Below are 27,872 nucleotides of genomic sequence, written 5' to 3' on the forward strand. Positions count from 1 at the left end.
GAGGAAGGAGTGGCCTGGGCCGGAGCAGCGGAGGTGACGAGCGGGCCAGGAGGAGCTGCGTGAGTAGCGGGGAGGCGGGGGCGCGAGCCGGGGCTGGGTCGGGGCGCCACGGGCACCGGGGGGCTCAGGGGTGGCGGTGCTCACGTGTGGCTCAGGGGTGGCGGGCCGCCCCGGGGCCTCCTGGGCCTGCCCGCCGAGGGCCTGCAGGCTGCGGCCGCGGGGCCCGGCCTGCTTTCGGGGGCAGAGCCGCAGGGCCGGAGGTCGGCCACACCTGCAGGAACCCCCGGGCCTCCCAGCCCTCGCGGGCCCCGGGCCCAGAGGCACATCCCCAGGACGCCGTGGTGACATCCTGAGGCCGAGAGTCACGCAAGGCAGAGCATCTAACTAGCTCTCTGGCAGCCGGCAGCCGGCAGCCGGCCTCCACCTTCACACCCCCCGGGCGGCCGGACGGCTGCGAAGACAGCCACGCCTTGCATTTTTGATTTGTCAATCCCGCAGTATTTACCTCTTAAAGACAAAAACACCTTAAAAAAAACAAACCCCCAACTTTTGGGGGGAGCCATGACAATGTGTGCAAAGCACGAGTCCTCAGCGCCACCGCAGGGCCCGCGTCCAGACTTGCGACTGCCTGGCCAAGGCCCGTTCCCGCCGATTTGATGACATCAGGGCCCAGACGCGTCCCTTTGGTTGTACGTCCGAATCTAGAACGTTCCCACCCTGTCTCATTTTGTTCCCTGGCTGGTTTTTGAATGAAGAGGCCGGATCGTTTACCCTGGAGAATTTCGAGCAGGTCTTCTTTTGAAGGTTCAAACCTGGCAGCGTGGCTGGGCTGGCATCTGGCCATGTGGGCACTGCGTGCACGGCAGGTCCAGTGGCTCAGTGGCCTCCAGACCCTGAGTGGGTCTGGGGGCTCCCTCGGGCGGCCCTTGGCCCAGCCAACCCACCGTCGCCCCGGCTTCCCTGTGGCCGGGGCGGCGGCCGCTCTCTCCCTCTCGTCTCCCCAAATGACGAGAGGTCCAGGTTGGGCTCTTTCCAGTTGTCCCCAAATGACGAGAGGTCCAGGTTGGGCTCTTTCCAATTGTGTTTGGTCCCCTTTGCTTTGCTTTGCTTTCTTTTACCAGAAGGATAGTTGATTTACAATGTTGGGTTGGTTTCTGTGCCCAGCTTCATACGCACACACACCTTCTTCGTCAGATTCTGCTCCAGTCTGGTTCGTCACAGGATGTGGCATATAGTTCGCCGTGCGACACAACAGGGCCTTGCTGTTCACCTATCTTCTACATACTTGTGTGGATCTGCTCATCCCAAACTCTTAAGTCAGGTCTTCTTGCTATCTATCTGTGCCTTATTTATTGATTTATTTTGCTTTTTAGGGCTGCACAAGTGGCACATGGAAGTTCCCAGGCTAGGGGCTGAACCAGAGCTGCACCTGCCACAGCCACAGCAATGCAGGATCCAAGCTGCATCTGTGACCTCCAATGCAGCTCACGGCAACGCTGGATCCTTAACCCACGGAGCGAGGCCAGGGATTGAACCTGCATCCTCTTGAATATGAGTCAGGTTCGTTACCACTGAGTCAGGACAGGAGCCCCCTCTGGCTGTTTAAATTTGCTTTGTGAACAGTCGTCCCAGGCTGGAAGCCCAGAGAGTAGATTGCGGTAAATATAGCCGCTTTCCTCCCAGCCCTCCGCCCGCCCCGTTCCTGCCTCCCCCAGAATCAACAGCTTTGTTGAGATAATTTACATGGCCGCTCACCCGTTTACAGTAAACAATTCAGCAGTTTTAGGATATTTACAGAGCTGGGCAGCCACCACATAATCTAATTTTAGAACATTTTCATCACCCCAAAAAGAACGCTCGTCTCTCCTCGTTCCTCCCCACGCCCAGCCCTACGCTGCCACGAACTTACTTTCTGTCTCTAAAGAGTCACCTGTTTGGGACAGCTTATAAACACGGAATATGCTGTCTTACGACGGCCTTCCACCATTAGCACAACGCCTTCGAGGGTCATCCATGCAGCCTGGATGTGTTGGGACGTCATTCCTTTTTCGTGGCCCAATAACGTTCCCCATACGGAGAGGGCACATCGTATCCTGCAGCCGGGGACCGACACTTGGGTGGCTTCTGCTTTTCGGCTGTTGTGAATGACGCCCTGGGAACATCCATGTGCACGTATTTCTTTTTAAAGATTTCTGCTCATTTTCTGTATTTTTTTGTTTTGATTGCCACATTTTATCTTTATTTTTTAAATTACCCCATACATTTTATTACATTTATAGCTGTACATCTATAAGTAATATCATATGATATTCGTCTTTCTTGGTCTCACTTACTTCACTTAGCATGATAATTTCTAGGTTCATCCATGTTGCTACAGATGGCATTATTTCACTCCTTTTAATGGCTGAGTAATACTCCACTGTGTGTATGTACCACCTCTTCTCGATCCACTCCTCTGTCGATGGGCATTTAGGTTGTGTCCGTGTCTTGGTTATTGCAAAGAGTGCTGCAGGGAACGTTGGAGTACATGTGTCTTTGCGAGTCGTGGTTTTCTCTGGGTAGATGCCCAGGAGTGGGACTGCTGGATCCAGTGGGAATTCTGTGTTTTTTTCTGAGGCATCTCCATCCTGTTTTCCAAGTGGTTGCACCAGTTTACATCCCCACCAACAGCGTAAGAGGGTTCCTTTTTCCCCACACCCTCTCTCCGGCACGTATTGTCTGTAGACTTGTGGATGATGGCCATTCTGGCTGGTGTAAGGTGGCCCCTCGTCGTGGTTTTGAGGTGCCCGTGTCAAGTATTTGGACGGACATGTTTCCATTTCTCTGGGGAGTGGAACTGCTGGGCCACATACTACTTCTGTTGCCCGGAACTGCTAATCTGCTTCCCAAAGCTGCAGCATGGTTTGCACCATCCCTGTTAACACGCGGGCTCCAGGGTCTCCAAATCCTTGCTAACACATGTTGCTGCACCTTCTTTCACTACCGCCGTCCCAGCCAGTGTCTCAGTGTGGTTTTCACTGCGTTTCCCTGACAACAAACGATACTGATCACCTTTCCATGTGCCGATGAGCCATTCGACCCATGGTTAATCTAGGTCATCCCATCCGTCTTTTCACTACTCAGTTGTAAAGATCTTTATGTTTGCCGGATACAAACCCCTTATCAGATATACGCACTGCAAATATTTCCTCCAAGTCTGAGGATTATCCTTTTGTCTTTCTTTTTTATGGCCGCACCTGTGGCACATGAAGTTCCCAGGCCAGACACTGAATCTGAGCCACAGCTGCAGCAACACCAGATGCTTTAACCCACCGTGCTGGGCCGGGGGTCCAGCCTGCGCCTCTGCAGCAACCCGAGCTGCTCTGGTCAGAGTATTAATCCACTGTGCCACGACAAGAACACCTGCATTATCTTTTTATCATCATTATTTTTTGGCCACACCTGAAGCCTGCGGAAGTTCCTGGGCCAGGGCTGAACCCACACCACAGCAGCAACCCAAGCCTCTGCAGGGACAGGGCTGGATCCTGAACCTGCAGAGCCACGCGAGAACCCCTGCCTTTTCATTTTCTTGATGGTGTTCTGGGAAATACAAAAGTTTTCAATTTTGATGACGTCCACACTCTCCATCTTCTTTTTAATCTCATGGTTCCTAGTTGGGGTCGTCTCCGCTGCGCCACGAGGAGCTCTCCTAGCTTCTTTGCAGTCACGTGCGGGCTTGGTCTCCTCGCCGAACCCCAACCATGAGCGTTCACACCTGGTTTCTTCTGCAGGCTCTCTGCTTACACTGAGGTCTACGATCCCTGTGAGCTGGTTTCTGGGTGCGCGGTGAGGTAGGGTCCAAACCACTTTTTTTTTTTGTCTTCTATGGCCGCACCTGCAGCATGTGGAGGTTCCCAGGCGAGGGGTCAAATTGGAGCTGCAGCTGCCGGCCTCTGCCTCCGCCACAGCCACACAGGGTCTCAGTTGCGTCTGTGACCCACACGACAGCTCACGGCGTCACTGGATGGTTGAGCGAGGCCAGGGATGGAACCCACATCCTCTCGGATTCTAGTCGACTCAGCCACAGGGGAACTCGGGTCCAAATTAATTCTTTTGCACGTGGGTCTCAGCAGCATTTTTTTTTTTTCCTGTGGAGTCCTTTTGGTGCCCTTGGGGAGAGTCAATTGATCATAAATGTTAGGCTTTTGTTTTTGACTCTACATTCTGTTCTCTTGACCCATGTCTGTATTGACGCGGCTCCCACAGGGGCTCACTCGCAGGGACTGTTTGTAGTAAGTTTTGACATTGGGAAGTGGGTTCTCTGACGTTCTCTCTCAAGAGTGTTTTACCCCCTGCGTCTCTTGCGTTTCCATGTGATGTTAGGATCAGCTTCTCGCATTTTGCAGAAAAGCCAGCTGGGAATTTAACTGAGACTGGGTTGAATCCGTGGAATAATTTCAGGACTCCTGCTGTCTTAACACGAATCAGTCTTCCATCCATGAACGTGGGATATCTTCCGACCTTTTTAGTTCTCCTTTGACCTTTTTCAGGAATGTCTTGTAGTTTTCAATGAACAAGGTTTGTACTTTTGTTCAATTTATCCCTAAGCATTTTATTTAAAGCAGGTTTTCGTTTCTTACATTTCCTTACAGCGTTTCTTTAGGCACAAACGCTTATAAATGTGTATTAGAATTTCTCCCCTTTTGCAAAGAGAAAGGGGGCTTAGAAGCCATGTTGTTGTGGACCTCGGTTTGTTTTGATTTTTGGTTACCCGCTTGATATATCCGGGCATTCTTTCCAAAGCAAAATACAAAGAGCTTCCTTATGCCTTTTTACTTTATGTTACTATTTTTAGGGCTGCACCCGGGGCATATTAGAGGTCCCCAGCCTAGGGGTCAAATCAGAGCTGCAGCTGCCGGTCTACACCACAACCACCGCAACACCAGATCCGAGCCATGACTGTGACCTACACCACAGCTCACGGCAACACCGGATCCTTAACCCACTGAGCGAGGCCAGGGATCGAACCCGCATCCTCATGGATCCTAATCGGATTCATTTCCACTGAGCCACGACGGGAACGCCTCCTTTTTCCTTTTTTACAGCTGCATAATAGTCCAGTGTATAGGAGCATATGACTTCATTGGTCAATCCCTTATTGCTGGACATTCGGGTTACTTCCGATTTTCTGCTATTACAAACACTGCTGCTGTGCACGTATCATTTTGCACTCGGAAACAGATCCCAGAGGTTAATCACTGCACGGGCAGGGAAACACATCCACAACTTTGACTCCAAACTTTGCCACCAAACGGCCTCCGCGAGGCTTCTCCCCACTTCCTCTCCTCCCAAACTGAATGGGGCCACTGTTCCCATGGCCCTGCCAAGAGGAGCTGTTACTGAGCTCCCGGATTTTTAAGTCTGTTAGGGAGAAGATGGTCTCGGCACAGCGAGAAGTTGCTTGTCTCTCAGGAAAGCGACCGGGCATCTTCAGCTGTGTGTCGCTGTCGGTGTGCTGCCTGCTCATCGCCTTTGCCCAGTTCTCTGTCAGGGGACTTGTCCTTCCTTTCTGTTTATTCTTTAGACACAAGCAGCAAAGGTTTTCGTCTCATTTTTCGTTTGTCTTTGGACTCTCCTTAAGGTGCTTCAGGCTATGCAGACGTTGTTTGGTTGTTTGGTGTTTTGGCAGAGTCTATTTTATCCGTCTCTTATGTGACAGATTCTGGATTTGGCGTCACAGTGGGAAAGGCCTTTCAGACGCGAGGGTTAGAAAGAAGTTGCTGAGCTGTGCCTTCTCTAGAAGGTTTTATAAGTGTATTCTCTGTCACACTGAAATCACTGATTGAGCTGTTCTCTTTAATCGAGGGGAAATTATTTTCTGTGCTGCGTTCTGGCCCACAGTCACTGTGTACCAAGAGTCCTCTCCTCTAAGTCTTAAAGCAAAGGCCAGGCTCTCTGCCCTTCATCCCCTTGAAGGGAGGAGATGCCGGCGGAGAGGGGGCCGCACGAAACCCAGCCATCCTCCCGGCCCAGGGCAAGAACGAGGACCGCTTTCCAGTCACCGTCCTTGCTGCAGCCCTGTCGGGGGTGTTTGGACCTGGCATGATGGCAGGTGCCCGGCTCAGGGATGGGAGGCCGACGGCTTCCCCGCAAACGTCAAATGACACAAGAAGCAACATCGCCTGGCAGAGGGTACACAGGCCGCATGGTCACCCAGGACGGCAACCTCTGACATCTGAGAGGCCAGGTGACACGACACGGACAGGGACGAGGGGCTTTGGGGTGTCATGGTGCTTGAGCCACAAACTGAGGTTCCGGGGTCAGTTCACAGGCCTGGAGGGCAAATGTGGTGACACTATCTATCACTGTTTCTGATACGATGATGAAACGGCTGTCACCAAGCGCTCATATCCTAAACCACTCAGCCCGACAGCAACTAGCAGGCGGCAGCCTAGCCGTGGGCCGGTTCCATGCCAGTCGGGTGCGTGTCCTTGAGGAAACTCCTGTCCCCATGTGCAGAAGAGGGGGACCGAGGCGGGCTGCCGGGGTCCCCCAGGTGACTGGGTGGTGACTCAGAGCTGTGCTGTCCCCCACGGGCACCGACGCGCTCACACACTGTCGCTGAACCGTGGCAAATCGGTTTTCAGAATGAGCCCGTGAGGCAGAAATGACACCGAGGAGCAAAGTCATCCCTGCCCCCTCCTTCCCGAGTCACACACGTGAGGGCGTGAGTGAGCACACGTGCAGCCCAGAACGCGGGACCCTCTGGGACCCGCAAGCCCACCAGGTGCCCAGCGACGGGCCGGCCTCTTTGCTGCCAGCTCATCCGTTTGCAGTTCCCCCGCCCCGTCCTTCCTGCCCTGCACGTCCTGCCACTGCCCTGCTCGTGGACGGGGTCTAAGGGCTGTGTCCCCTCTCACAGGCGCGTGACTGCTCCGCAGGGGACAAGACCCAGTTCCCCCCGATCCCTGCTCACGGCTGTGACGGGGTCATTTCCCTGGGGCTGAAACGCCTTGATTTTCTCAGGCATCCACCCGCAGTTCTGGGGGGACGGCCGAGCCACCTGTCGGCCACGCGGACTTTCTTATCTGGGTTCCTGGTTTCCACTGGAGACGTTTCTCCCTCCTTCCTCCTATTTTAGCTGAGACGGGGCGCCCCTGGCCTCCCTCCACCACCGCTGAGCACCTCCGCCTTCTCCTCTGGGCTGGGATGCGCCCCGCTTTCCCCGCTCCCCACCACTGAAAACCCGTTGACCGTGGAGAGCTTATTCCGGGATTCCGTCTATCCCACTGGCCCGCATGTCTGTTTTTTGTGGGGGGTTTTTGTTTTGTTTTTCCCCTCTGCTTTTTAGGGCCGCACCCACAGCATATGGAGGTTCCCAGGCTGGGGGTCAAATCGGAGCTGCCACTGAGGGCCTCCACCACAGCCACAGCAACGCCGGATCCCTGACCCACTGAGCGAGGCCAGGGATCGAACCCGTAACCCCATGGATGCTCGTTGGACTCATTTCCGCTGCACCACAACGGGAACTCCCTGTAGTAAGTTTTGCAAGCGGAACAGCTGCATCCTCCGCCTTTGCTCCTCTTCGGGATTGTCCGGATTACTCAGGAGGAAATGAATTTTGGGGGGCGGGTTAATCCATTTGTGTAGAAGAGTCATTGGGACTTGGTTAGGGATTGTACTGCATCTGTAGGTCACTTTGGGTGGCACTCACATCGTAGCAATATTAAGTCTTCAAATCCATGGACATGGGGTATCTTTTGTTCAGGTCTTCTTTAATTTCAAGGTATACGTCTTTCACCAATTTGGTTAAATTCATGCCTAAGTATTTTATTTACTTTTATGCCTTCGTAAGTGGATTTGTTTCCATACATTCCTCTTGGAATCGTTCAAGTATACACAAATGCAACTACTTTGTGTGTGCTGATTTTGTACCTGCAACTTTGCCGAACTTTAGTTATTTAGCGGTTTCTTTGTGTGGGAAATTTTTTAGAGATTTTACCTATGAGACCATGTCATCCACGAGCTTTAGCCTCTCCTCGCCGGTTCGGATGCCGTATTGCTTTTTCTTGCCCAATTACTCTGGCAAGAGCTTCCGGGACTATGTCGGATTGAAGTCGAAAAGTGAGCATTCGTGCCGTGTTACTGGGCACAGGGAGAGGCTTTCTGTGTTTCCCCACGGAGGATGACGTCAACTGTGGGCGTTTCACCTTCGGCCTTTAATCACATTGAAGGAGTTCTCGTCCATTCCTCCTTTGCTGAATGTTTTATCCTGAAAATGATTTTTCTTCATCGAGATGATTGTGTAATTTTCTTTCCTTCATTCTTTTAATGTGGTGTATTACACTGATTGATTTCCAGATGTTGAACCATCCTTGCCTTCTGGGAACGATTTCATTTGGTTATAATGTATAATCCTTGTAATGTGCTGTTGGATTAGATTGGCTAGTACTTTGTGGAGAATTTTACACATATATTCCGAGGCATGTTGGTCTGCAGTCTCCTTAAGTTGTCTTTATTAGGCTTGGATAGCAGTGCAATGCTGACCTCCGAGAATGAGTCAGGAAGTGCTCCCTCTTTAACTTTTTTGAAAGTCTGAGAAGGATTAGTTTTGATTCTTTTTTGCATGATCGATAGAATCGCCAGTGAAGCCATCTGGTCCTGGCCTTTTTGGGGGAGTTTTTTGATTACTGATTCAGTCTCCTTGTTATTGGTCTATTCGGACATTCTTTCTTCATGTATCAGTTTCTGCAGATTGACTGTTTCTAGGAATTGTCCATTTGTGTAGATTATCTAATTTGTTGGTGCACAATTTTCAATCTATAAAATATGTACTAATGCCCCACTTTCATTCCTAACTTTAGTAATTTATTTATTTTTTGTAAGTAATTTAATTTTCCTCTTTTTCTTAGTCAAACCAGGTAAGGGTTTGTCAACTTTATAAATCTATTCAAAAAACCAAATTTTGGCTGTGTTGATTTTGTTATAACTCTTCTATTCTCTCTTTTATTTACCTCCACTCTAACTTTCACGACTTCTTTTCTTCTTCTTGCTTTGAGCTTAGTTTCCTTTTCTTTCTCCAGTTCCTCACGACACAGCGGCTGTGATCTGAGAAATTCTTTTTTAGTGTATGCATTTATAGCTATAGATTTCCCTCTTAGCATTACTTTCACTATATCACATAACTTTAGGTATGTTGTGTTTTTCTTTTCACTTATTTCCAGATATTTTCTAATTTTTCTTGTGACTTCTTCTTGGGCCCATTGGCTTTTTAAGAATGTATTGTTTAATGTCCATTTATTTGTGAACTTTCCAACTTTCCTTCTGTTATGTTTCATTTCATTTTGATCATAAAAGATACTTTGAATTAATCTTTTAAAACATATTGACTTGTCTTGTGACCTAATATATGGTCTGTCCTGGAGAACGTTCCATGGATACTTGAGAAGACTGTGTAGTCTGCTGTTGCTGAGTGTGGTATGTCTGCTCTATGTTTGGTTTTAGTGTTTTTCAGGTCCTCTCTCCCTTATTGTTTTTTTCCCTGGTTCTTCTCTTCATTACTGAAAGTGGGGTATTGAAATAACCAAATATTATCATAGAACTCTTTCTCCCCTCAACTTCACTGCTTTTTGTTTGGCGTGTTCGGTGGTCAGGCAGCAGCATGATTGACTCCTTGAGCATCTCCCGTCAGTGTCCCCAGGTCTTCTCCTTTGGGGCAGGTGGCTCAGAGCAGAGGCTGCTCATCACGTGCCCAGTGCAGGACGGGGAAGGAGACGTCTTTACAAACCTGCCCGCAGCACTCCTTAGGTATGGCTGTAGGGGGAGTGGACCCCACTGCCACCCTCAGCTGTGTGGATGAGAACCCTCAGCCTCCTGCCTGGGTGGGCAAGAGGCCATGGCTTGCTGGGGTCAAGTCTTCTTTATGTAAAGTGCACTGCTTCGCCCTCCCATCTGCTGCTCAGAGGTACCTGGTGCCTCCGGTTCCAGAAACTTCCCGGGTTCTATGACTCAATTCTGCCTCCCTCCCCATGAGCATCGATGTCATGCTCTTCAACGGACACCAGTCACCCCAGGCCACCTGCCTCTATCTCCAAGTGCTGTGGACATCTGTGCCCTCCCACAGAAACCTCATTCATTCTATCTTTGAGGACAACTATCTTTTCCTGTCCTTTTAGTCTGGTTTCAAGAGGGAAGGAAGACAAACGCACGTGCTTAAGCTGCTGTGTCAAGTGGGAGCTGCTGGTCTTTGCTCAATTCATTCTTTCTTTCTTTCTTTCTTTTCTTTTTTTTTTTTTTTTTTTTTTTTGGTCTTTTTAGGGCTGTGCCTGTGGCATATGCAAGTTTCTGGGTTAGGGTTAAATAGGAGCTACAGCTGCAGGCCTACACCACAGCCACAGCAACGTGGGATCCGAGCCACATCTGTGACCTACACCACAGCTCACAGCAGTGCCAGATCCTTAACCCACTGAGTAGGGCCAGGGATCGAACCTGCATTTTCCTGGATACTAGTTGGGTCCGTTACCACTGTGTCACAATGGGAACTCCAGTACTTTCATTAAAGAAGAAACACATAGGAGTTCCCGTTGTGGCTCAGGCATCAAGAACCCAACATAGTGGATGTGGATTCAACCCCTAGCCTGGCTCAGTGGGTCCAGCATTGCAATGGCTGTGGTGTTGCACCTCTGATTTGACCCTTAGCCCAGGAACTTCCATCTGCTGCAGGTGAGGCCATAAAAGGAAAAAGAAAAAAAAAAAAAAGAAGAAGAAGAAGAAACACGTGTTCCACAGGTGTTCTGATAAAAAGTAGCTCCTGAGAGAGAGCTGTGCCCGTGGCCCTCACCCTCCCTGCCTCTCTGCCCCACAGGGCCAGCGGACAGGGTGGCCATGGATCCCTGCCCCGAAGAGCAGTACTGGGACCCCCGGCTGACCGCCTGCCTCCACTGCAGATCCATCTGCAGCCATCAGGTTCCGCGCACGTGTGCAGCCTTCTGCAGTGAGTCCTGGGGCCTGAGCCTGGGTGGAACTGGCCCTGCTGCCCCTGCTGCCCCTGCCCCTGGGCCCGAGGAGGGGCGGAGGGAGGCGGACAGCGTGGCACCCTCCGCCCTCGCCCTCTTGCTCTCCTTGCTGCTTCCTGCTCCCAGCCTCAGGGCCTTTGCACGGGGACTGCATTTTCCCACGTCCCCCGGGCTCCTCCGACGCACGCTTCAGGTCTTCTCCGACAGCGTCCTCCTTGGTCCTTCTCTGTTCACACTTTCTTCAGAAATTTTGTCACAGAACGTATCAGCCAGACAGTGGACAGCATAATCAACCTGTCTAACCAGCAGAAGACAACTCTGCCCTTGTGGTCCCAAACCAGTTTTTTGCTTATGCGGGGTTTTTTTTTTTCACTGCCAAAACTCTCATTTTATTTTTGCATTCTTTGCTCTTTTGTCTTTTTTTAGGGCCGCACCCTCGGCATATGGAGTTTCCCGAGCTAGGGGCCCAATCGGTGTCAGCCTACACCACAGCTCACAGCAACACCAGATCCTTAACCCACTGAGTGAGGCCAGGGATCGAACCCGCAACCTCATGGTTCCTAGTGAGATTCATTTCCGCTGCGCCATGATGGGAACTCTATTTTTGCATTCTTATGAACAAATGCTTAAGTATTTTAAAGCAAATCCACGAACTCCTATCATTTTACTTTTAAGTAGTTGATCATGAATCCCTAACATACAAGGGTCTTTAAAATACAACCTCAGTACTTATCACCCTCAGCAAGAATTCCTTAATATCCTCTGTACTCAGGCCACATCCGGTTCTGTCGTGAAGTGTATTTGCTTTTGCTGTTCTTTTCACAGCTTCGTCTTTGCCTGATGGAACTCGGCACACTGTGTGTTAGGTTCTTGCCTGTGTGGCTGCTGGGTGTCTGTCTCACCAGCATACTGTGAACTCCTGTCCTTTCTCAGGCCTGGCACAGTGCCTGACACAGAGTAAGGGCTTCCTAAACCCTGGCTGCGTGGGGCTCGGAGAAACTGGGTAACTCGCCCAAGATGACCCAGCACACGAGTGGCAGAGTTGGGATTTGCACACTGACTCAGACTCCAAAGCTGTGGCTGTGAGCCTCCCTAGGAGGTAGAACACCCCTCATGTCGACTCCCAAGCCCCCGAAAAGAGACAGGCCCTCCCAGGAGGTTATCACCTAATGGCCAAAAGGTGCAGTGCCACACGACGTCACAGTTGGGAGACACCAGCTTCGGCTGGGGGCTGGGAAGTGCCCCGAGACGCACTGCTATCAAGTCTGTGGGCACAGACGCTAGATGCGGGAGGGCACCCTGGAGGGACCCGCGTGGACAGAGGCGCGGTGCAGGCAATCTCGACGGGGAGCAGCGAGGCCCAGCGGGGAGCTCGCGAGGCCGGGCGGGGGGGACTGTCACCTGCAAAGGCCACACGGGGGTCCGAAACCAGGGACAGGCCTGCCCTCAAGCCGATTACCTCTCACGAGTGTCGGGTCAGGGAGACCCGGGGCCGGGCTGGGGGAGGGGAGGGCACTGGTCCCCTCAGGGCCCCGCGTCTCCCCTGAGGCCCCAGCTCCAGTCTTCCGCGACGGTCGTTACTCTGAAAAGGATGTGAGAATGTGTGTGTTTGGTTCAAAAAGAAGCAGAAGTGGGAGTTCCCACTGTGGCTCAGTGCAAATGAACCTGACTGGCATCCATGAGGATGCGGGTTCGATCCCTGGCCTCGCTCAGGGGGTTAAGGATCCCGCGTGGCTGTGGCTGTGGCTGTAGTTCCGATTAGACCCCTGGCCTGGGAACCTGCACATGCCAGGGGTATGGCCCTGAAAAGACAAAAAACAAACAAAAAAAGAAGCCAAAGTGTACATTCTACTCAAAGCTTGAGCATGACTGACTGTGTGGCAGGCACCGTACGGGTCACTTCAAGTCCTCCTCACAGCCCCGAGTCTCCGTCAGCCTGTCATCAGCCCTCCCGGGAAAGAGGCGGCCAGGACACGGCGACGCCAAGCCCCCACGCGAGGTGGCCCGCCAGGGCTTCCCCAAGCCCGCGTGGCTTCAGGCTCTGGGTTCTCGGCCTCTGCCTCGCACCGCCTCCAAAATGCACCCTTAGGACCTGCATGTGAGATGCATTTTGATATGAGCAGAAGCTTATTAAAGACACATGCTGTCAACGTGGAAATTTCTGTTACGCCTGCGAAGCCGCTCTCGAGCAAGTGTGCTCAGCTTATGCGCCTTGGCACTGGTACCTGTTTGTACTCCTGCAACTCTCATTTATTATTAAGACAGGAAAAACACTTTTTTTTCTTTTTTTTTTGGTCTTTTGTCTTTTTAGGGCCACACCCGCAGCATACGGAGGTTCCCAGGCTAGGGGTCCAATCGGAGCTACAGCTGCTGGCCTCCACCACAGCCACAGCAATGCTGGGTCCTTAACCCACTGAGCAAGGCCAAGGATCGAACCCGCATCCTCATGGATACTAGTTGGGTTCGTTAACCACTGAGCCATGATGCCAACTCCAGAAAAAACATTTTTTTTTTTTTTGGTCTTTTTTGCCTTTTCTAGGGCCACTCCCGTGGCACATGGAGGTTCCCAGGCTAGGGGTCAAATTGGAGCTGTAGCCGCCAGCCTACGCCAGAGCCACAGCAACTCGCTCTCTGAACCGCATCTGTGACCTACACCACAGCTCACGGCAACGCCGGATCCTCAACCCACTGAGCGAGGGCAGGGATCGAACCCGCAACCTCATGGCTCCTAGGTGGGTTCGTTAACCACTGCACCACGACGGGAGCTCCCAGAAAACCACTCTTTTTTTTTTTTTTTTTTTTTTTTGTCTTTTGTCTTTTTTTGTTGTTGTTGTTGTTGTTGCTATTTCTTGGGCCGCTCCCACGGCATATGGAGGTTCCCAGGCTAGGGGTTGCATCGGAGCTGTAGCCACCGGCCTACACCAGAGCCACAGCAACGCGGGATCCGAGCCGCATCTGCAACCTACACCACAGCTCACGACAACGCCGGATCGTTAACCCACTGAGCGAGGGCAGGGACCAAACCCACAACCTCATGGTTCCTAGTCGGATTCGTTAACCACTGCGCCACGACGGGAGCTCCCAGAAAACCACTCTTACTTTGAGTCTTCCCACCTTCCTTCCAGCGCCTGCCCCAGCTTCCTCTCCATTCCTCATGTTTACATGAAACAAGTTTCTCCTTCATGACACTCAAAAAGTCCACATAAAGAAACCATGAGACAACAAAGTAACCTGGACATCAGCTTTAAAAGATAACTAAAAAGTCCTTACGTGGTTAGAACTAAGAAATACACTTTCAAGCAATATATATGTCAAAGGAGAAATAATAATGAAAAACACAAACATTTTAAATTACATATAGAAAAAATACTACATACCAAAATGTGTGTGATGCAGCTAAAACAGGACTTAGTGGACAATGTATAGTCTCACCCTCGCATATTGGAAAAGGACTTGGATTATTCTGGGATTGCTTTTGGAGAACTGGACTAGGATTTTTTTTCCTGGCACCAGTGGCATGTCGAAGTTCTTGGGACAGGGAATTGAATCTGAGCTGCAGGCGATACCTCTGCCGCAGTTTTGGCAATGCAGGATCCTTAACTCACTGCACTCAGCCGGGGATTGAAACTGCACCTCTGCAGTGACCTGAGACACTGCAGTTGGAGCCTTAACTCGATGTGCCACGGTGAGAACTCCCTAGGACATTTTTATTTTTAAACTGTGATACCCTTTGAGGCCAGACCTACAGTTGCAGCAAGTGTGGGTCACCCCGCAGCATCACACATCTGTCTTCCAGAGTCATTCAGCTGCCGCAAGGAGCAGGGCAGGTACTATGACCAGCTACTGAGGGACTGTATCAGCTGTGCCTCCGTTTGCGGACGTCACCCCAGGCAGTGCGCATTCTTCTGCGAGAGCAAGGTCAGGAGCCAAGGGAGCCTCCCACCGGAGGTCAGGAGACAGCGGACCGGAGAGGCCTCGACCAGGGCAGACAGCCTGGGCAGGCACCAGGGGTCAGAGCACAGAGGATCGGATGCGGGTCCAGGTAAGCCACCTGAGGTCGGCCGGTGTGGAGTCCAAGGGTCAGAATGGGTGGGAAGCAGGCACCCGGCCTCGGCAGGGAGGCCCTGCCAGGCGGCAAGGCCAGTGCAGGCAAGGGACCAGACGCTGGCTGGGGTCGGGTGGGGGGAATGGGAGGTCATCACAGGAGAGGAAACACCAGGCAAAGCCCACAGACGTCTGCGGGCAAGGAGGAAGCAGGAGAGGGAGAAAGACCCGCCAGGTGGGAGCCTTGCACCGGAGGACGAACGCGTTCCTGAAACAAAGGGGAGCAAGTGGCCCGCACAGGCGACCTGTGAGCAAGACTCGCTTCCAGTGACAGGGGGTGGACTTCCTACGGACGAGGAGGAACAGGTCACCAAAAAGCTCACGGTGGGGGGCAGCCAACTTGGACTTGGAGGGGCCTCCACGAAGCACGAGCGTTGGCCTTGACCTGAAAACGCCTCGGCTCAGCTGCTCCGCTCTATGGCGCCAGAAGGGGCGTGTGGCTGAGGACCCGCAGCCCCTGGGGAGGGTGGCCACGCGGCTCCTGGCCTGGCGGGGCGGCTGGTTCCCTCCTGCACGTGACCTTCCTCGTGGCATCGTTTTCATGAGGCCAGGCCCTGCGTGTCCCCGGAACGGAGGGGCCCGGCCTGGCCCCTCATGGTCAGACTGCCACCCTTTGCTCTGCTCTCCCGTCAGGGAGCGGCTGCCACGTAGCAAACAGCCCCAGGTCCAGGGGCTGTTACTGCTCACCGGTATGGGTCTGGCTGGAGGGAGCCGAGCTCTGCATGTCTCGCACTCTCCTCCTGGGGCCAGAGGGCTGGCGGGAGCGTCAGAGGCAGACGCGCAGCCTCTGGACCCTTGGCAGGAGGAGAGCGAAGCCTCCCTGTGGGAGGAACTGCCAACGCACAGGCAGGAGGCGTGGATGTGGGGCAGACGATCAGAACCAGGCCGGACCCTCCCCGTGCCCTGGCTCTCCTGTCAGTTTGCCCCGTCGTGGGGCGGAGGGGCCTCAGTACCAAAACACGGGGGAGTGGGGACCCCAGGCCCTCGTGAGGGGCTCCTTCCTGCCAGGGGTTGGGCACGGGGAAGGGAGCAGCCGCCCCGGAGCAGTGGGTGCCCGGGCAGAAAGGGGGGTGGGCCCCTTGCGGGAAGAAGCAGGGGACCAGCTGGAGGGGCCTGGGGAGGGGACAGACAGCAGAAGTCAGACAAACGATGCCACGAGGAAGGTCACGTGCAGGAGGGAACCAGACAAACGCCCCATCTGCCTGGCGTTTTCCTGGAGGCTGGGGGCAGCGTCGGAAGGAAGGCCGTAACTGGGATGCCCTAAGAGAGCGCCCCCGTCACGCTGGGAGACAGGTGGTGGGTGGCACAACCCCTCAAGGGGCTGTTTCTGGAAGAACAGAGGGGACAGGTGACAAGGACGGGACTGAGGGCAAGGGAACCGATCCGTTCAGATTGGCAGGATGAAAAGGCCTCAGCCCCATGGGCCCCACGGCACCGGGGGCCCAGCACCCTGCCAGGAACAATGTTCTGAGGTGTCTCAAACAAAGCCACAGGGTTAGAAGAACCAGCGACACGGAGATACCGTCAAAACGGTACCTCAAAATAGTAAACCAAATGAAATACTAAATCTAAGTATTACCAAAACGGCACAGCCTGCGACATGAGAACAAATCTAGGTGCTTCTCTACAGAAGTGTTTCGATAACCAGACGGTGTGGCGGGGGCCGTGCTGGCGGCCCGAGGCCTGTGGGCGGGGGACTCCCTGTGGACAGGGGCGGCTACCGCTCGGACGCCGGGCCACGGCCTCCCTGACGTGGGAGCAAAGGCCAAATTCAGTGAACGTAAGACCGGCTTTTTCTTTTTTTTTTTTTTTGTCTTTTTGCCATTTCCTGGGCTGCTCCGGCGGCACATGGAGGTTCCCAGGCTAGGGGTCGAATCGGAGCTGTAGCCACCGGCCTATGCCAGAGCCACAGCAACACGGGATCCGAGCTGTGTCCACACCACAGCTCACGGCAACGCTGGATCATTAACCCACTGAGCAAGGCCAGGGATCGAACCCACAGCCTCACGGTTCCTAGTCGGATTCGTCAACCACTGAGCCACGACGGGAACTCTAAGACTGGCTTTTTTTATCGAAGCCCACGGGGCCCCCAGACCCTACGTGTGGGCCCTGGGTCCCAAGTTCAGAGCTCTGGGTGGCGTGACGAGGGCCCCCTCAGCCTCTGGGTGACCGGAAGGACTCTGGGTGACTCTGTGCTACCCGGCCCCCACCAGGACAGTCCCGGCAGTGCCCAGCTCCAGGGCCTCGCTGGGCGGGGAGGGTGCACGCGGGTCCTCTCCTGGGGGGGGCACACCAGCTTCCCGTGGCTGCCGTGTCGCCGCGCCACCACTGGGGCTTGAACACAGACCTCCTCTCAGCCTGGAGGCCGGACGTGTGCGCCCCAGGGCGCACCCCTGGCTCTAGGGAAGGGTCCCCTGATCCTTCCCAGTTCCGCAGCCACAGCCCCCCCACACCTCTGCCTGTCCCCACGGGGCTTCCCTGCGTGTGTCTGCTAAGGACACTTGTCTCTGAATCAGGGCTACCCTTCCCCAGGCCGAGCCCATCTCAAGACCCTAACTGGATCACACCTGCCAAGACTCCTTTTCCCCAGACGCAGGTCCCATGTCCTTTCGTGGGAGGGCCGTGTCCATGAAGGCTGGGGTGGACGTGGCGGGAGGGGCACGCGGCTCCCTCCCCGGAATGAGCGCAGGGGGTCATCTCTGGAGCATCCCCCCCCCGCCACATGTCACAGTGGAGGCTGCCCCGGCCCCCCACCCAGGGCTGAAGCCTGGTGTCCTCAGTGACCCCGCTTGATAAGAGGCTGGGGGCAGGAGCCAGAGAGGAGAGGGGTAGCTGTCCGGGAAATCGGGGCTGGGGAGGGAGCCGGGGAGGGGGCTGGAACGGGAGCCACGTCCCCCTTCCCTCCCATTCCCAGCAGCAGGACTGGGGGCCCCAGGCCCTGATCGGGGGAGGGGGGCATTCTGGAAACAGCTCCTCGCCTATTCTGGCCCAGATGTGTCTCCCAGGATGATGGCGGCCAGGTGTCCCCCCAACACACACACGGAGGAGACTCAGGTGTGTGGGCATCGCCCCAGTTCCCAAGCAGGCAGGTTGCCAGCAGGCCGTGGTGGCTGCAGGGCCCAGGCTCCAATCACGTCCCGCCCTCGGCTACACTGGCTGAAACAAGGCCCCTCTGGACGGTCACAGCGCTGCTTCCCATCCCAAGCCCATCCCAAGCGCAAGCCCAGGCCCAGGCAGCCACTGCTGAGAAATCCTCTTTCTAGGTGACTCCTGGCTCTAAGAAACAGTAAAACTAAACAAACCAAATGGAAAAGCCACTTCGAAGTGAACAGTGCTGCCCCCAGGTGGCGGTGCTTGGAACTGCACCTGCAGGCTTGGTTTTCCAACAGGACGGAGGTCAGAAGTCACATCCTTTCTGAACAAGAGCCCCCAGGTCACTGGGGTGAGCAGACGGTGAGGGGCCAGCTGAGGCTGCCCTGTCCTGAGGCCCAGGTGACCGAGGGCTGGCAGAAGGCAGTGTCCAAGCCTGCAGATCTCCACGACTCAATGACAGAGCAAAGCAGTCAGAGGTGGTGGGGACTGCGTCCTGCAGCCTGCAAGCCGCTGGGACTCCCTGACCCCCTCCTCCCATCTGGCCGGCCTCTACCTCAGCCTCAGCAGTGCAGCGGTGGGCAGGCCCTGCTGCTTCCCCAGCCGGAGCGGACGACACGCACAGGTGGCGGCAGACGACGGAGAGGGCACTGGACAAGACTTTGGAGACACGGCACCAGCTGGGCTTGCTGGCTCACCCGGACTCTGACCTGCGCAGGTTCCACACCAGCCGCACTGCAGCACCACCTCGCCCTTCCTGTCCACCTCCTGCCTCTCAGGTCCGGCCCATCTCAAGCCCGACATGCCGTGCGTTCCCAGCCGTGGACACCCCCCCACACGCAGCTGGTCCCCGGCTTTGGTTACACACGAAGCTCCTGCAAACGCCTGTGTCCACGTCGGGTGGGCTGGGGTGTCCCCTAACGTGGAAGTGGGGGATCAACAGGAAGCTGGAAAGTGCATGCCCCAGGAGGCCCTCAGGGGAGGCCACCCACCAAGGAGGGGCCTGTTTCTCCAGCCTCCTGACACAGGCAGAAAGTGATACCTTTTGCAGTTTTAACAGCCTTTTGCCTCTGGGTCCAGAGGCTTTATAAAGCATGTGCCAGGGGCAGGTGGCCAGGCAGGCACTAGTTCATTTCCCTCAGGAAGCCCCAAATCACAGGTCTGCCCTCCACCCTCCACCCTCCGGAGCAGGTCCCAGCTTTGGTTGTCTAGCACAGCCACTAAAAGCCACTGAGAACTCGGTGGCCTGCAGACAAGCCTCCGCATCTTCCCGGCTGTGGGCTGCGGGGCTCAGAGCCAACACTGGGCTGGCCAGGCCTCACTTCTCCCCCAGGTCAGGGCGGCGGCCCTGCCAGCTGCACTTCTCATGTGGTGGCTGAGGGCACCTGGGAGGGCGGAAGCCACGCCAGGCCACCTCAGGGTGCAGCCCAGGCGAGCCAGGCCTGATCGAAGGGCAGGACTCGGGGACCACCTCTGAACACTTGTCGCCAATCCTGAGTTATCTGGGTGTCAGAAATTGCACTGAAAACATCGGCTGAAAGACGCACGATCTTTCTTCTTGCGCTGACCCCGAGGTTCGCTGCAGACTTAGCAGCATTCTGGCCGCGGGGAGCTCCGGCGCTGACGTGAAGGCTGCCTGCCTCTCCCTGATGGCCCAGGATGATGCTTTAATTTTACTCTGGAGATGATCAGGGCAGGGGAGCAGGTGAAGGACCTGGGCATTGGGAAATCCAGCTATCGAGGGCCCTGCGACCGTTCCCTGGGTCGTCTCACCTTAGGGCCTCCGCCTCAGATCTGCAGAGCCGGGTTCCGTGTGCTCCCCACCCCCGACCTGGGGGCTTGGCTTCCCCTGCCCCGTGGCCTCTCAGAGACCTGGACCAAGGACACAAACACCAGCATCCCACGCCCGGGGTGCTGACGTCAGCCCACTTTTGTCACTTTACAAAACGGACTCTAAGGAGCACACGGGAGAGACAGCAGCCACCAGCCTTGTCACCTCTGTGTGGCCAGCCCGGAGCCCTGGCCTGGAGTCCATCAGACTTATCCGTTTACTGCTCTGCCTTTGGGACCACGGGAACTTCATAGCTCAGTTGTGTCATCTGCAAGATGGGCTATAAAACGGTGGAACCACCGTGGCAAAGAGTCTACAGTTTCCTCAAAGAATTCGACACAGAGGTGCCACATGACCCAGCGATTCCACCCCCAGGTGCATGGCCACAGGAACCTGTGCACGAACGCTCACAGCATGAAGCAGGCGGAAACACCCACAGGCCCCTTGTGAACGAACAGAGCAAGGAAGCATCCTTCAGTCCTGCACCCACAGGGATGAGCCTGGGGAACGAGCAGAGTGGGAGGGGCCGAGCCCAAGGAAGGCCCCGTGTCACGTGACTCCACAGATGCCAAGTGTCCAGAACAGGCAGCCACAGGGACCAGGCACGCGGCTGTGGCTGGGGGCGGGGAGTCAGGGGGGACACGCCCAGGCGGTAGTGACAGCACACAGCCACACATCCCCTTTAAGTGGCGTGTTTGAGGGCGTGCGATTGTATCTCAATTTCTAAACGGAGGCGATGGATCCCCCTTTGCAGCATCGGGAGGGGTATCGAGACCCTGCAGCAGTGTTGGCACAGCCTGAGGGCGCAGCGGGCGGCCAGGAGCATGTCACGCTCCCTTACATTGGCTTGGGCTCAGCAGTCCTTGCCCGGCCTGGGGGTGGGGGGTGGATCTCAAGGGACCATGTCACGCTAGCAGGCTCTGGCAGCCACACCAGAGGCTCAGGGCCCTGAGGTGGGGACACGCACCCACCCCAGGGGCCCCCCGCTTACACCTGCAACACACTGTGACCCCGTCAGGAGACAGAGACACCCTCCCCGGACACCTGTTCACCTCTGCTGCTGCCCCAACTACGCCCCCCAGCGAGGGAGGCGGCGCAAAGTCCCCTCTGGGTCTGAGGTCACACTAGCAGGCTGGGGCAGGGCCGGGAGAACAAGCACACCGGCAGGCCTCAGGGCGGGGAAGGCCCCCAGTGGTCTGGGCCCAGTTCTCCAAGGGACACGGTAGCGTCTCGTGGTCTGCCTAGGGCCTGAGGAGGAGAGAGCCCACAGACCAAGGGGTTGCGGGCGGGCGGGACAGGAAGCTTCAGAGGAGGCCCCTGCTGACCTCGGGCCTCCTGCTGTCTTGCAGCCTCCGCAGGGCTGAGGCTGAGCGCCGACCAGCTGGCCCTGGTCTACAGCACGCTGGGTCTCTGCCTCTGCGCCGTCATCTGCTGCTTCCTCCTGGCCGTGGCCTGCTTCTTCAAGAGGAGGCAGGGCCAGTTCTCCTGCCGGCCGCCCCCCGGGCCATGCCGCATCCAGGCCAAGTCCTCCAAGGGTGAGCATGCACGGGGCCCCGTCCTCGCTTTCAAGGGGAGAACCGTGACCGGCTCTTCCCCAGCGAGCTGGGGGCACGTCCTGCCTTGCTGAAGCCAGCTCAAAATCAAGGCGAGCAGAGAGAGCAGGCACCGGGGGAAGGGGGCGGGCCTGCAGGGCAAACAGCCGAGGAGGTGGGGCCCTGGAGCGGGCAGAAGCGCCCGGCCGTGGCCAGGGTGACTGGGGGGCGGGCCGGAAGGGTGCCGGTGGAGGCCAACGCCCTCCCCCCTGTGCAGATCACTGGATGGCAGCGGGCAGCGCGGCTGGGGGGCCGCCGGAGCCGGTGGAGACTTGCAGCTTCTGCTTCCCCGAGCGCAGGGCGCCCACCCAGGAGAGCGCAGGCGCGCCCGCCTCACCCGGGCCCGAGCACGCGGGGAGGTGGGCGCGCTGCGGCCCGAGCGCAGCCGGACAGCCCTGCGTGCGCGCCCCCGACGGCGAGACGGCGGGCTTCGAGGTCATGCGCACGCCTGCCCAGGAAGGAGGCCCCCCCACGTGAACCTGGCGGAACGGTGAGCGGAGCTGGGGAAAAAGCGAGGAGAGAATTGGAGGGGGCGGACAGGGGCGAGAAGGGGAGCGAGGAGGAGGGACGGGGTGGGGGGCACGGGGGGAAGGGCCGGGGCCAGGCCTTGACCCGGGTCTCCCTGCAGGTCCACCATCACCCCCCCACACCCCTGCTGTCCGGGCGCCACACCTGCTGGACACGGCGAACCCTTCTGAAGAAATAAAACCGCCCTCGCTGCCCAGTCCCGTCTCCCCGTGATCACTGCGCGGTCGGGCCCCCCACCCCCCGCTCGAGGGCTGGGTCTCTCCAGGCAGGTGGCCTCTGTGGCGTCCGAGGTGGCAGGTGCGCTGCCGCTTCCGTGTAAGAGGACAAAGCTGCCGGCCTCCTGCGCCTCCTCAGGGAGGCGTGACAGCTGCTGTGCGCGCGCGCGGGCACGGGGTGCTGGTCCCTGTGTGCGGAAGGCTGGCCGAGGGTGCAGAGGAAGGGCGGGCAGGCTGCGCCCGCCGCCAGGCTGCCGCGTCCCCAGACCACCGCAGGAGCGCGCTCACTTAGACACGAACCTGCACGCTTCTTTAAATAATCTTTTCTTCCTTTGTTTTAAGGGCCGCCCCGCGGCATATGGAGGTTCCCAGGCTAGGGGGCTAATCGGAGCTGTAGCCGCAGGGCTACACCACTGCCAAGCCACAGCCACATCCAGGCCGAAGCTGCGGCCTGCTCCACAGCTCAGGGCGACGCTGGATCCTTAAACCACTGAGCGGGGAGGCCACCCTGCGTCTGCACGGGTTCTGGCCAGACGGGTTTCCTCTGAGCCGTGTCAGGTACTCCAGTCATCGTTTTAACTTACCTTTGCTTCTAGACCCCCTCTCACCTCCTGCTGAATTGCACGCATTCTGACTGATGGCGCTGGTGACATCCAAGCATTCCTACGTTCCCAACGCCACGTATTCGATGTACACACATCCCCGTTAGCACTGAAACCTCCATTTTAGCAGCATTTAAACCTGAAACCGCATGACTCCGAGAGGCACTTGCACAGAGAGATAGAGGCAGGGTCATGCACATCACCAGCCACCTCCCGAAACGGCCTGGCACACGGACACACATCCAAGGCTCACACAGCACACTCTGGCTGGTGTGGACAGGAAGGCTGATGCTCGTCTTCGAGCCACCCGTGGGCTAAGAGGCCCTGCCCGCTTCCAGGGCTGCCGTTTGGAGCACCTCACACCAGCAGCTCCACCGGCAGACACCGTGCTGTCTGAGGCTGGAGCCCACGGAGGTGTCCTCGGGCCGGTCCTGCGGAGGCCGAGGCAGGAGGAGCCGGGGCCCTGCGGGCGGTCTTGCTGTGACTCCTCTCATCCGCTTCCCTCCGTGCAGCTGTCGCTGCATCCAAGTCCCCCCTTTTCATAAGCACCCCATTCTCACAGGACCACGGCTGTACGTCTCCGAAGAGGGTCGTGCGGGTGGCAGCCAGGGTTAGGAGGCCACCTTCCAGGGGACACGCTCAGGCCAGGACATGTGCCTCCCCAGGTCACCCCTGCTTCAGCTCTGTCTGAAGGCAAGTTGGCTTCTAACAAGTTCCTGCCCAAGACAAGTCAGCCCAATGTGGGAAATGGGGACATTTCAGTGCAGTGTCGCCTGTACAGCACTGACTCTCAACCCTGTACCTGCCGGCAACGCAACAGCACACTTCCGAGCTGCCCACATGCGCCAGACGTGAAAGCCCGTCCAGGGAGTGGGGAGCCCCTCTCCCTCTGCAGTTCTCGAATTCTGCTCATCTGAACCCAAGGGGCTCTGGGGATGCTTCTGGGGCTGGAGGGGGCAGGGTACGGCTGCCGAAAACACAGGGAAACGAATGCCATACTATGGCTTTTGACAGACAGAATAACCTTGCTTTTTGTCAGTTTTTCAATTGGTCTTTTGTACATTTACATGGGTTTCGGACCGGGGTTCCTTGCTGGAAAGAAAATCTGAAAACTCTGCATACCATCAATTTTATCTGCGTTCTGTGTTCTGCTTTGACGTCCGAGATACACCCTGATTCCCAACACCTGCTGCACCTCAAGCGGAGCTCCGGGGCTCCCCCAGCCCCCACGGGGCTCCCCAGTGCCCCCTGTGCCCTCCCGCCACCTGGCCCCTGCCGGACTCAGCAAGCTCTTCTGCAAAGGACCAGATGGCAGACTCTGCTGGGACTACCCGACGGCCACCTGGCTGTGTCCACGCAGCCAGAGCCAAGGGGAAACCTGAGGAGGCCGAGCCCCCAGGACCCAGCATGGGCCCCACTCCCGCCTGGCCGCCCTGCTCAGTGGCAAGAGCGTGCGTGACCTGAAACATTGGGTTGTTGGGGCGGCGATGGGATACGGATTTGACACATGCCCACACAACCGCTCCCTCTGGAGGGAGCCCCCGGCACACCTCTGTCAGGTTCTGAGAGCTACTCTGCGGGGCACGCGTGACACGGCATCGACAACCACCAGCCGCGTCACACCCTTGGCCTCACCCCCAAGTCTACGCCCTCTGACGGGGATCTGAGCACCCCCGTCCTTTTTGTGCCTCCTTCTGTGGCTTCGAAAGGCTGTTCGCCACACACACCTTCGCGTCATCCCAGCAACCTCATCCAGCAGTGTCATGTCGTGTGTCTGGTGGTGACGCCCAGACCACACCTGGTGCTGGTTTTGCTCTTAAGTGTTCTGCACCTCCTGATGCACTTGCTATTCTGCTTTAGACACTCAAGTTATCTTTCAGAGTGATTACAACTAAGACAGGAGTTCCCCTGTGGTGTAGCAGGGTTGAGGAGCTGGCACTGTCACTGCGTCAGAGCTTCCACCTTCCGTGAGCACAACCAAATGTGCAAATGAAAAAACCTAAACGATGCCTTTCAAATCCACTTCACGCCTAGAAATCCTCATTTTCCGTGTGGCTTTGCCTCCTTCCCGTGGTAGAGTCTGCAGGTGGTGAATACTGTTCCTTTGCCCTGAACGTCTCTCTCTCACTTTTGAGGGATTTTGCGGGTGTGCAGATTCTGAGCTGCCAGTGTTTCCCTCCCAGTATTTCGGAGACGCAGCCCCACTCTCAGGCTCAGTTTTTGACAAGACAGATGCTCTCCTTCCTATCTTCACTCTTTTCCCTTCATCTCACTTTATTAGCAGTTTGAATGTGATGTGTCTAGGAGTCTCTTGCTGTGAGTACATTTGCTTTGTCATCTACCCTGCTCGGGGTTCTCTGAGATGTTCGGATCTGTAGGTTGACTTTTTTTTTTTTTTTCCCCCCTCCGCCACACCTGCAGCAAGTGGAAGTTTCCGGGCCAGGGATCGAACTTGAGCCACAGCAGCCACCACCGCAGTGACAACTGGTCTTTAACTCTGCTTTGCCGAAAGGAAACTCCCTTAAAACTGTTGGCTGTCACCTGTCCAACTGTTTGATGTTGTCCCACAGCTAAGGTGCCCTTTTTTTTTTTTTTTTTTTTGTCTTTTGTCTTTTTTTGTTGTTGTTGTTGTTGCTATTTCTTGGGCCGCTCCCGCGGCATATGGAGGTTCCCAGGCTAGGGGTCGAATCTGAGCTGTAGCCACCGGCCTACGCCAGAGCCACAGCAACGCGGGATCCGAGCCGCGTCTGCAAGCTACACTACAGCTCACGGCAACGCTGGATTGTTAACCCACTGAGCAAGGGCATGGACCGAACCCGAAACCTCATGGTTCCTAGTTGGATTCGTTAACCACTGCACCACGACGGGAACTCCAGCCCTTTTCTTTTGATCCCAGCAGGGACCCAAGGGGATGCCGGCACTGCCCTTCCAAGCACATCAAATCCATCTTCCCCCGTAGGCGCCCCCACCCCCACCCACAGACATGCGACCACACAACCCAAGTGTTGTGCCGCCGACCTGGGGGGCCCGCGGCTGGGTGTGCACAGCAGTGGACACGGCTTGGCCAAAGGTGCAGCTGGAGCAGGTGGCTCACTCTTCCAGAGACACACCGGCTGTTCGGCCCCTCAAGCATCCTTGGGACCAGGTGCCAAGGACAACCCCACAGGACGGGGACGATGGGATGTCTCTGCTGCGTGAAGGAGTGTCTGGTCACCCACCTTGTCTGAACTGAGATTGAGCCAAAAGCGCTGACTGACGCCGACTTAGGGGGAGAGACCAACGGCTCTGCCAGATGGTGAAGGGTTTGGAAGGAACAGGTGTGAAAGACCAGACAGAAGACCTGGATGGGAAGGGACCTCTCAGAGCAGGCAGACTCTGCTCACCAGCAGCCCTTCAGGGGACACCTGCCACCAGCAAGACCAAATACCAGATGGCAGGTGTGGGTGCAGGAACAAAGGGCCCATTGAGACGGCTGGGGGCCAGACCGGCTCCACCTGCAGTCCTCACCCCACCTCACCAGCTAACTCCTAACGCCTGGCAGGTGCCCACCAGGTGAGAGCCTAGCAGCAAACCCCCCGGGGCCGTGTCACTTTCCACTTCCAAAAACCTGTCAGCCACCTGCTGGCAGGTCAAGTGCACGGAGGGCAGAGGCTGGCCGCCTCTAGAAGAAACCCATCTTCTGGACGTGGAGCGGCCCCGCTTGTCAGCACCAACGCCAGGTCAGGCCCCCAAGCACAGAACGGGACAGTTGGCAAGGGGCCTGCACCCACACAGCCGCTTCTGAAGGCACGAAGGTCGGCTTCCAGGACAACCAAACGCCCTTAACCAAAGACCAGTGTGCTGACCACCTGCGGCCAAAGCTTCGGGTCCCAGGATGGAGGACGGGGCAGGATGTCGACACTCACCAACCCAAGCACAGGCCTTCGTTCCCGGCCTGAAAACTCTGGTTTGAAAGCCTGAGACCCCAGAGTGAAGCTTCCTGCAGGGGACGCAGCTGGGGACAGGGTGGGTACTCTGGAACCCAGGGGGATTCACAGGTGCTTCCGCGAAAGGGCCCTGTGACAAAGGTGTCCAAAAGGATGCTTCAGAGACGAAAGGTCAGCCTTGGCACACGGCCAGGCGCAGACGGCACGGAGCTGCCCCTGGCCACACGCCTCTCTGACCATCGCCGCATCTCGGGAGGAGCTCGCTGCAGGTGCAGGTCCTACACCACGTCCCAGGCACGTCTCGGCATCACGCTCTGGCAACGGTCCCTGCATTTGAAACACTCCGCTTGGAGTCCCCGGCGTGGGTGAGGCGTCTGACCACAGCATCTCAGGGCACTGCAGGGGGGCGGGTTCGATCCCAGCCTGGTGCAGTGGGTTAAGCATCTGGTGTTGCCGCAGCTGCAGCGTGGATTCAATCCCCGGCCCAGGAACTTCCCCACGCCTAGCGTACAGCCATGGCAAGTGAGATAAGTCAGTGAAGATGGCCCTCAGGTGACTCTATGTATGTATTTATTTATTTCTGCTTTTCAGGGCCACACCTGTGGCATATGGGGGTTCCCGGGCTAGAGTCTGAATTGGAGCCGCAGCTGCCGGCCTGCACCACGGCCATGGCAACGGGGTATCTGAGCCACGTCTGCCACCTACACCACCGCTCACGGCAACACCAGATACCTAACCTGTTGAGCAAGGCCAGGAACGGAACCCGCATCCTCATGGAACCTGGTCGGGTTCATTTCTGCTGAGCCACACCGGGAACTCCCCAGGTCACTCTGAAGTATCCAAGTCCTGGACGTGTCACCACCCTGCCCCTACAAGGAGGAAATGCAGGCAGCAGGGACACCCCGGCCCCAGGGCAGGTCTGGGTGGGAAACAAACTGGTCCCAGCCTCTCTCCTCGGCTGCTGGAGGCGCTAAGGGGAGAATAGGCCGG

The 27,872-nt window shown here is 56.4% G+C and overlaps 1 protein-coding gene across 1 annotated transcript; it reads left to right on the plus strand.

Moving 5' to 3' along the window:
• On the plus strand, nt 1–24,084 carry TNFRSF13B (TNF receptor superfamily member 13B). The gene is made up of 6 exons (XM_021068044.2): nt 1–59; nt 10,844–10,972; nt 14,791–15,036; nt 21,369–21,554; nt 21,829–22,101; nt 22,240–24,084. Exons 2-5 carry the CDS (start codon nt 10,864–10,866, stop codon nt 22,086–22,088), a joined length of 801 nt encoding a protein of 266 aa, XP_020923703.1. The 5' UTR covers nt 1–59; nt 10,844–10,863; the 3' UTR covers nt 22,089–22,101; nt 22,240–24,084.
• Nucleotides 24,085–27,872: the final 3,788 nt, after the last annotated feature.

The sequence above is a fragment of the Sus scrofa genome, chromosome 12, assembly GCF_054392235.1.
Source record: "Sus scrofa isolate SSC_HxYL_T2T_F1_AM1 chromosome 12, Sscrofa_HxYL_maternal_Yorkshire_Landrace_v2.0, whole genome shotgun sequence".
Classification (NCBI taxonomy): Eukaryota; Metazoa; Chordata; class Mammalia; order Artiodactyla; family Suidae; genus Sus; species Sus scrofa.

Coding starts and splice junctions, on each gene's coding strand:
- TNFRSF13B (XM_021068044.2), top strand. CDS start 10,864: ATGGATCCCTGCCCCGAAGAGCAGTACTGGGACCCCCGGCTGACCGCC. Junction 10,973..14,790: donor CACGTGTGCAGCCTTCTGCA/GTGAGTCCTGGG, acceptor TCTGTCTTCCAG/AGTCATTCAGCTGCCGCAAG. Junction 21,555..21,828: donor CCAGGCCAAGTCCTCCAAGG/GTGAGCATGCAC, acceptor CCCCCTGTGCAG/ATCACTGGATGGCAGCGGGC.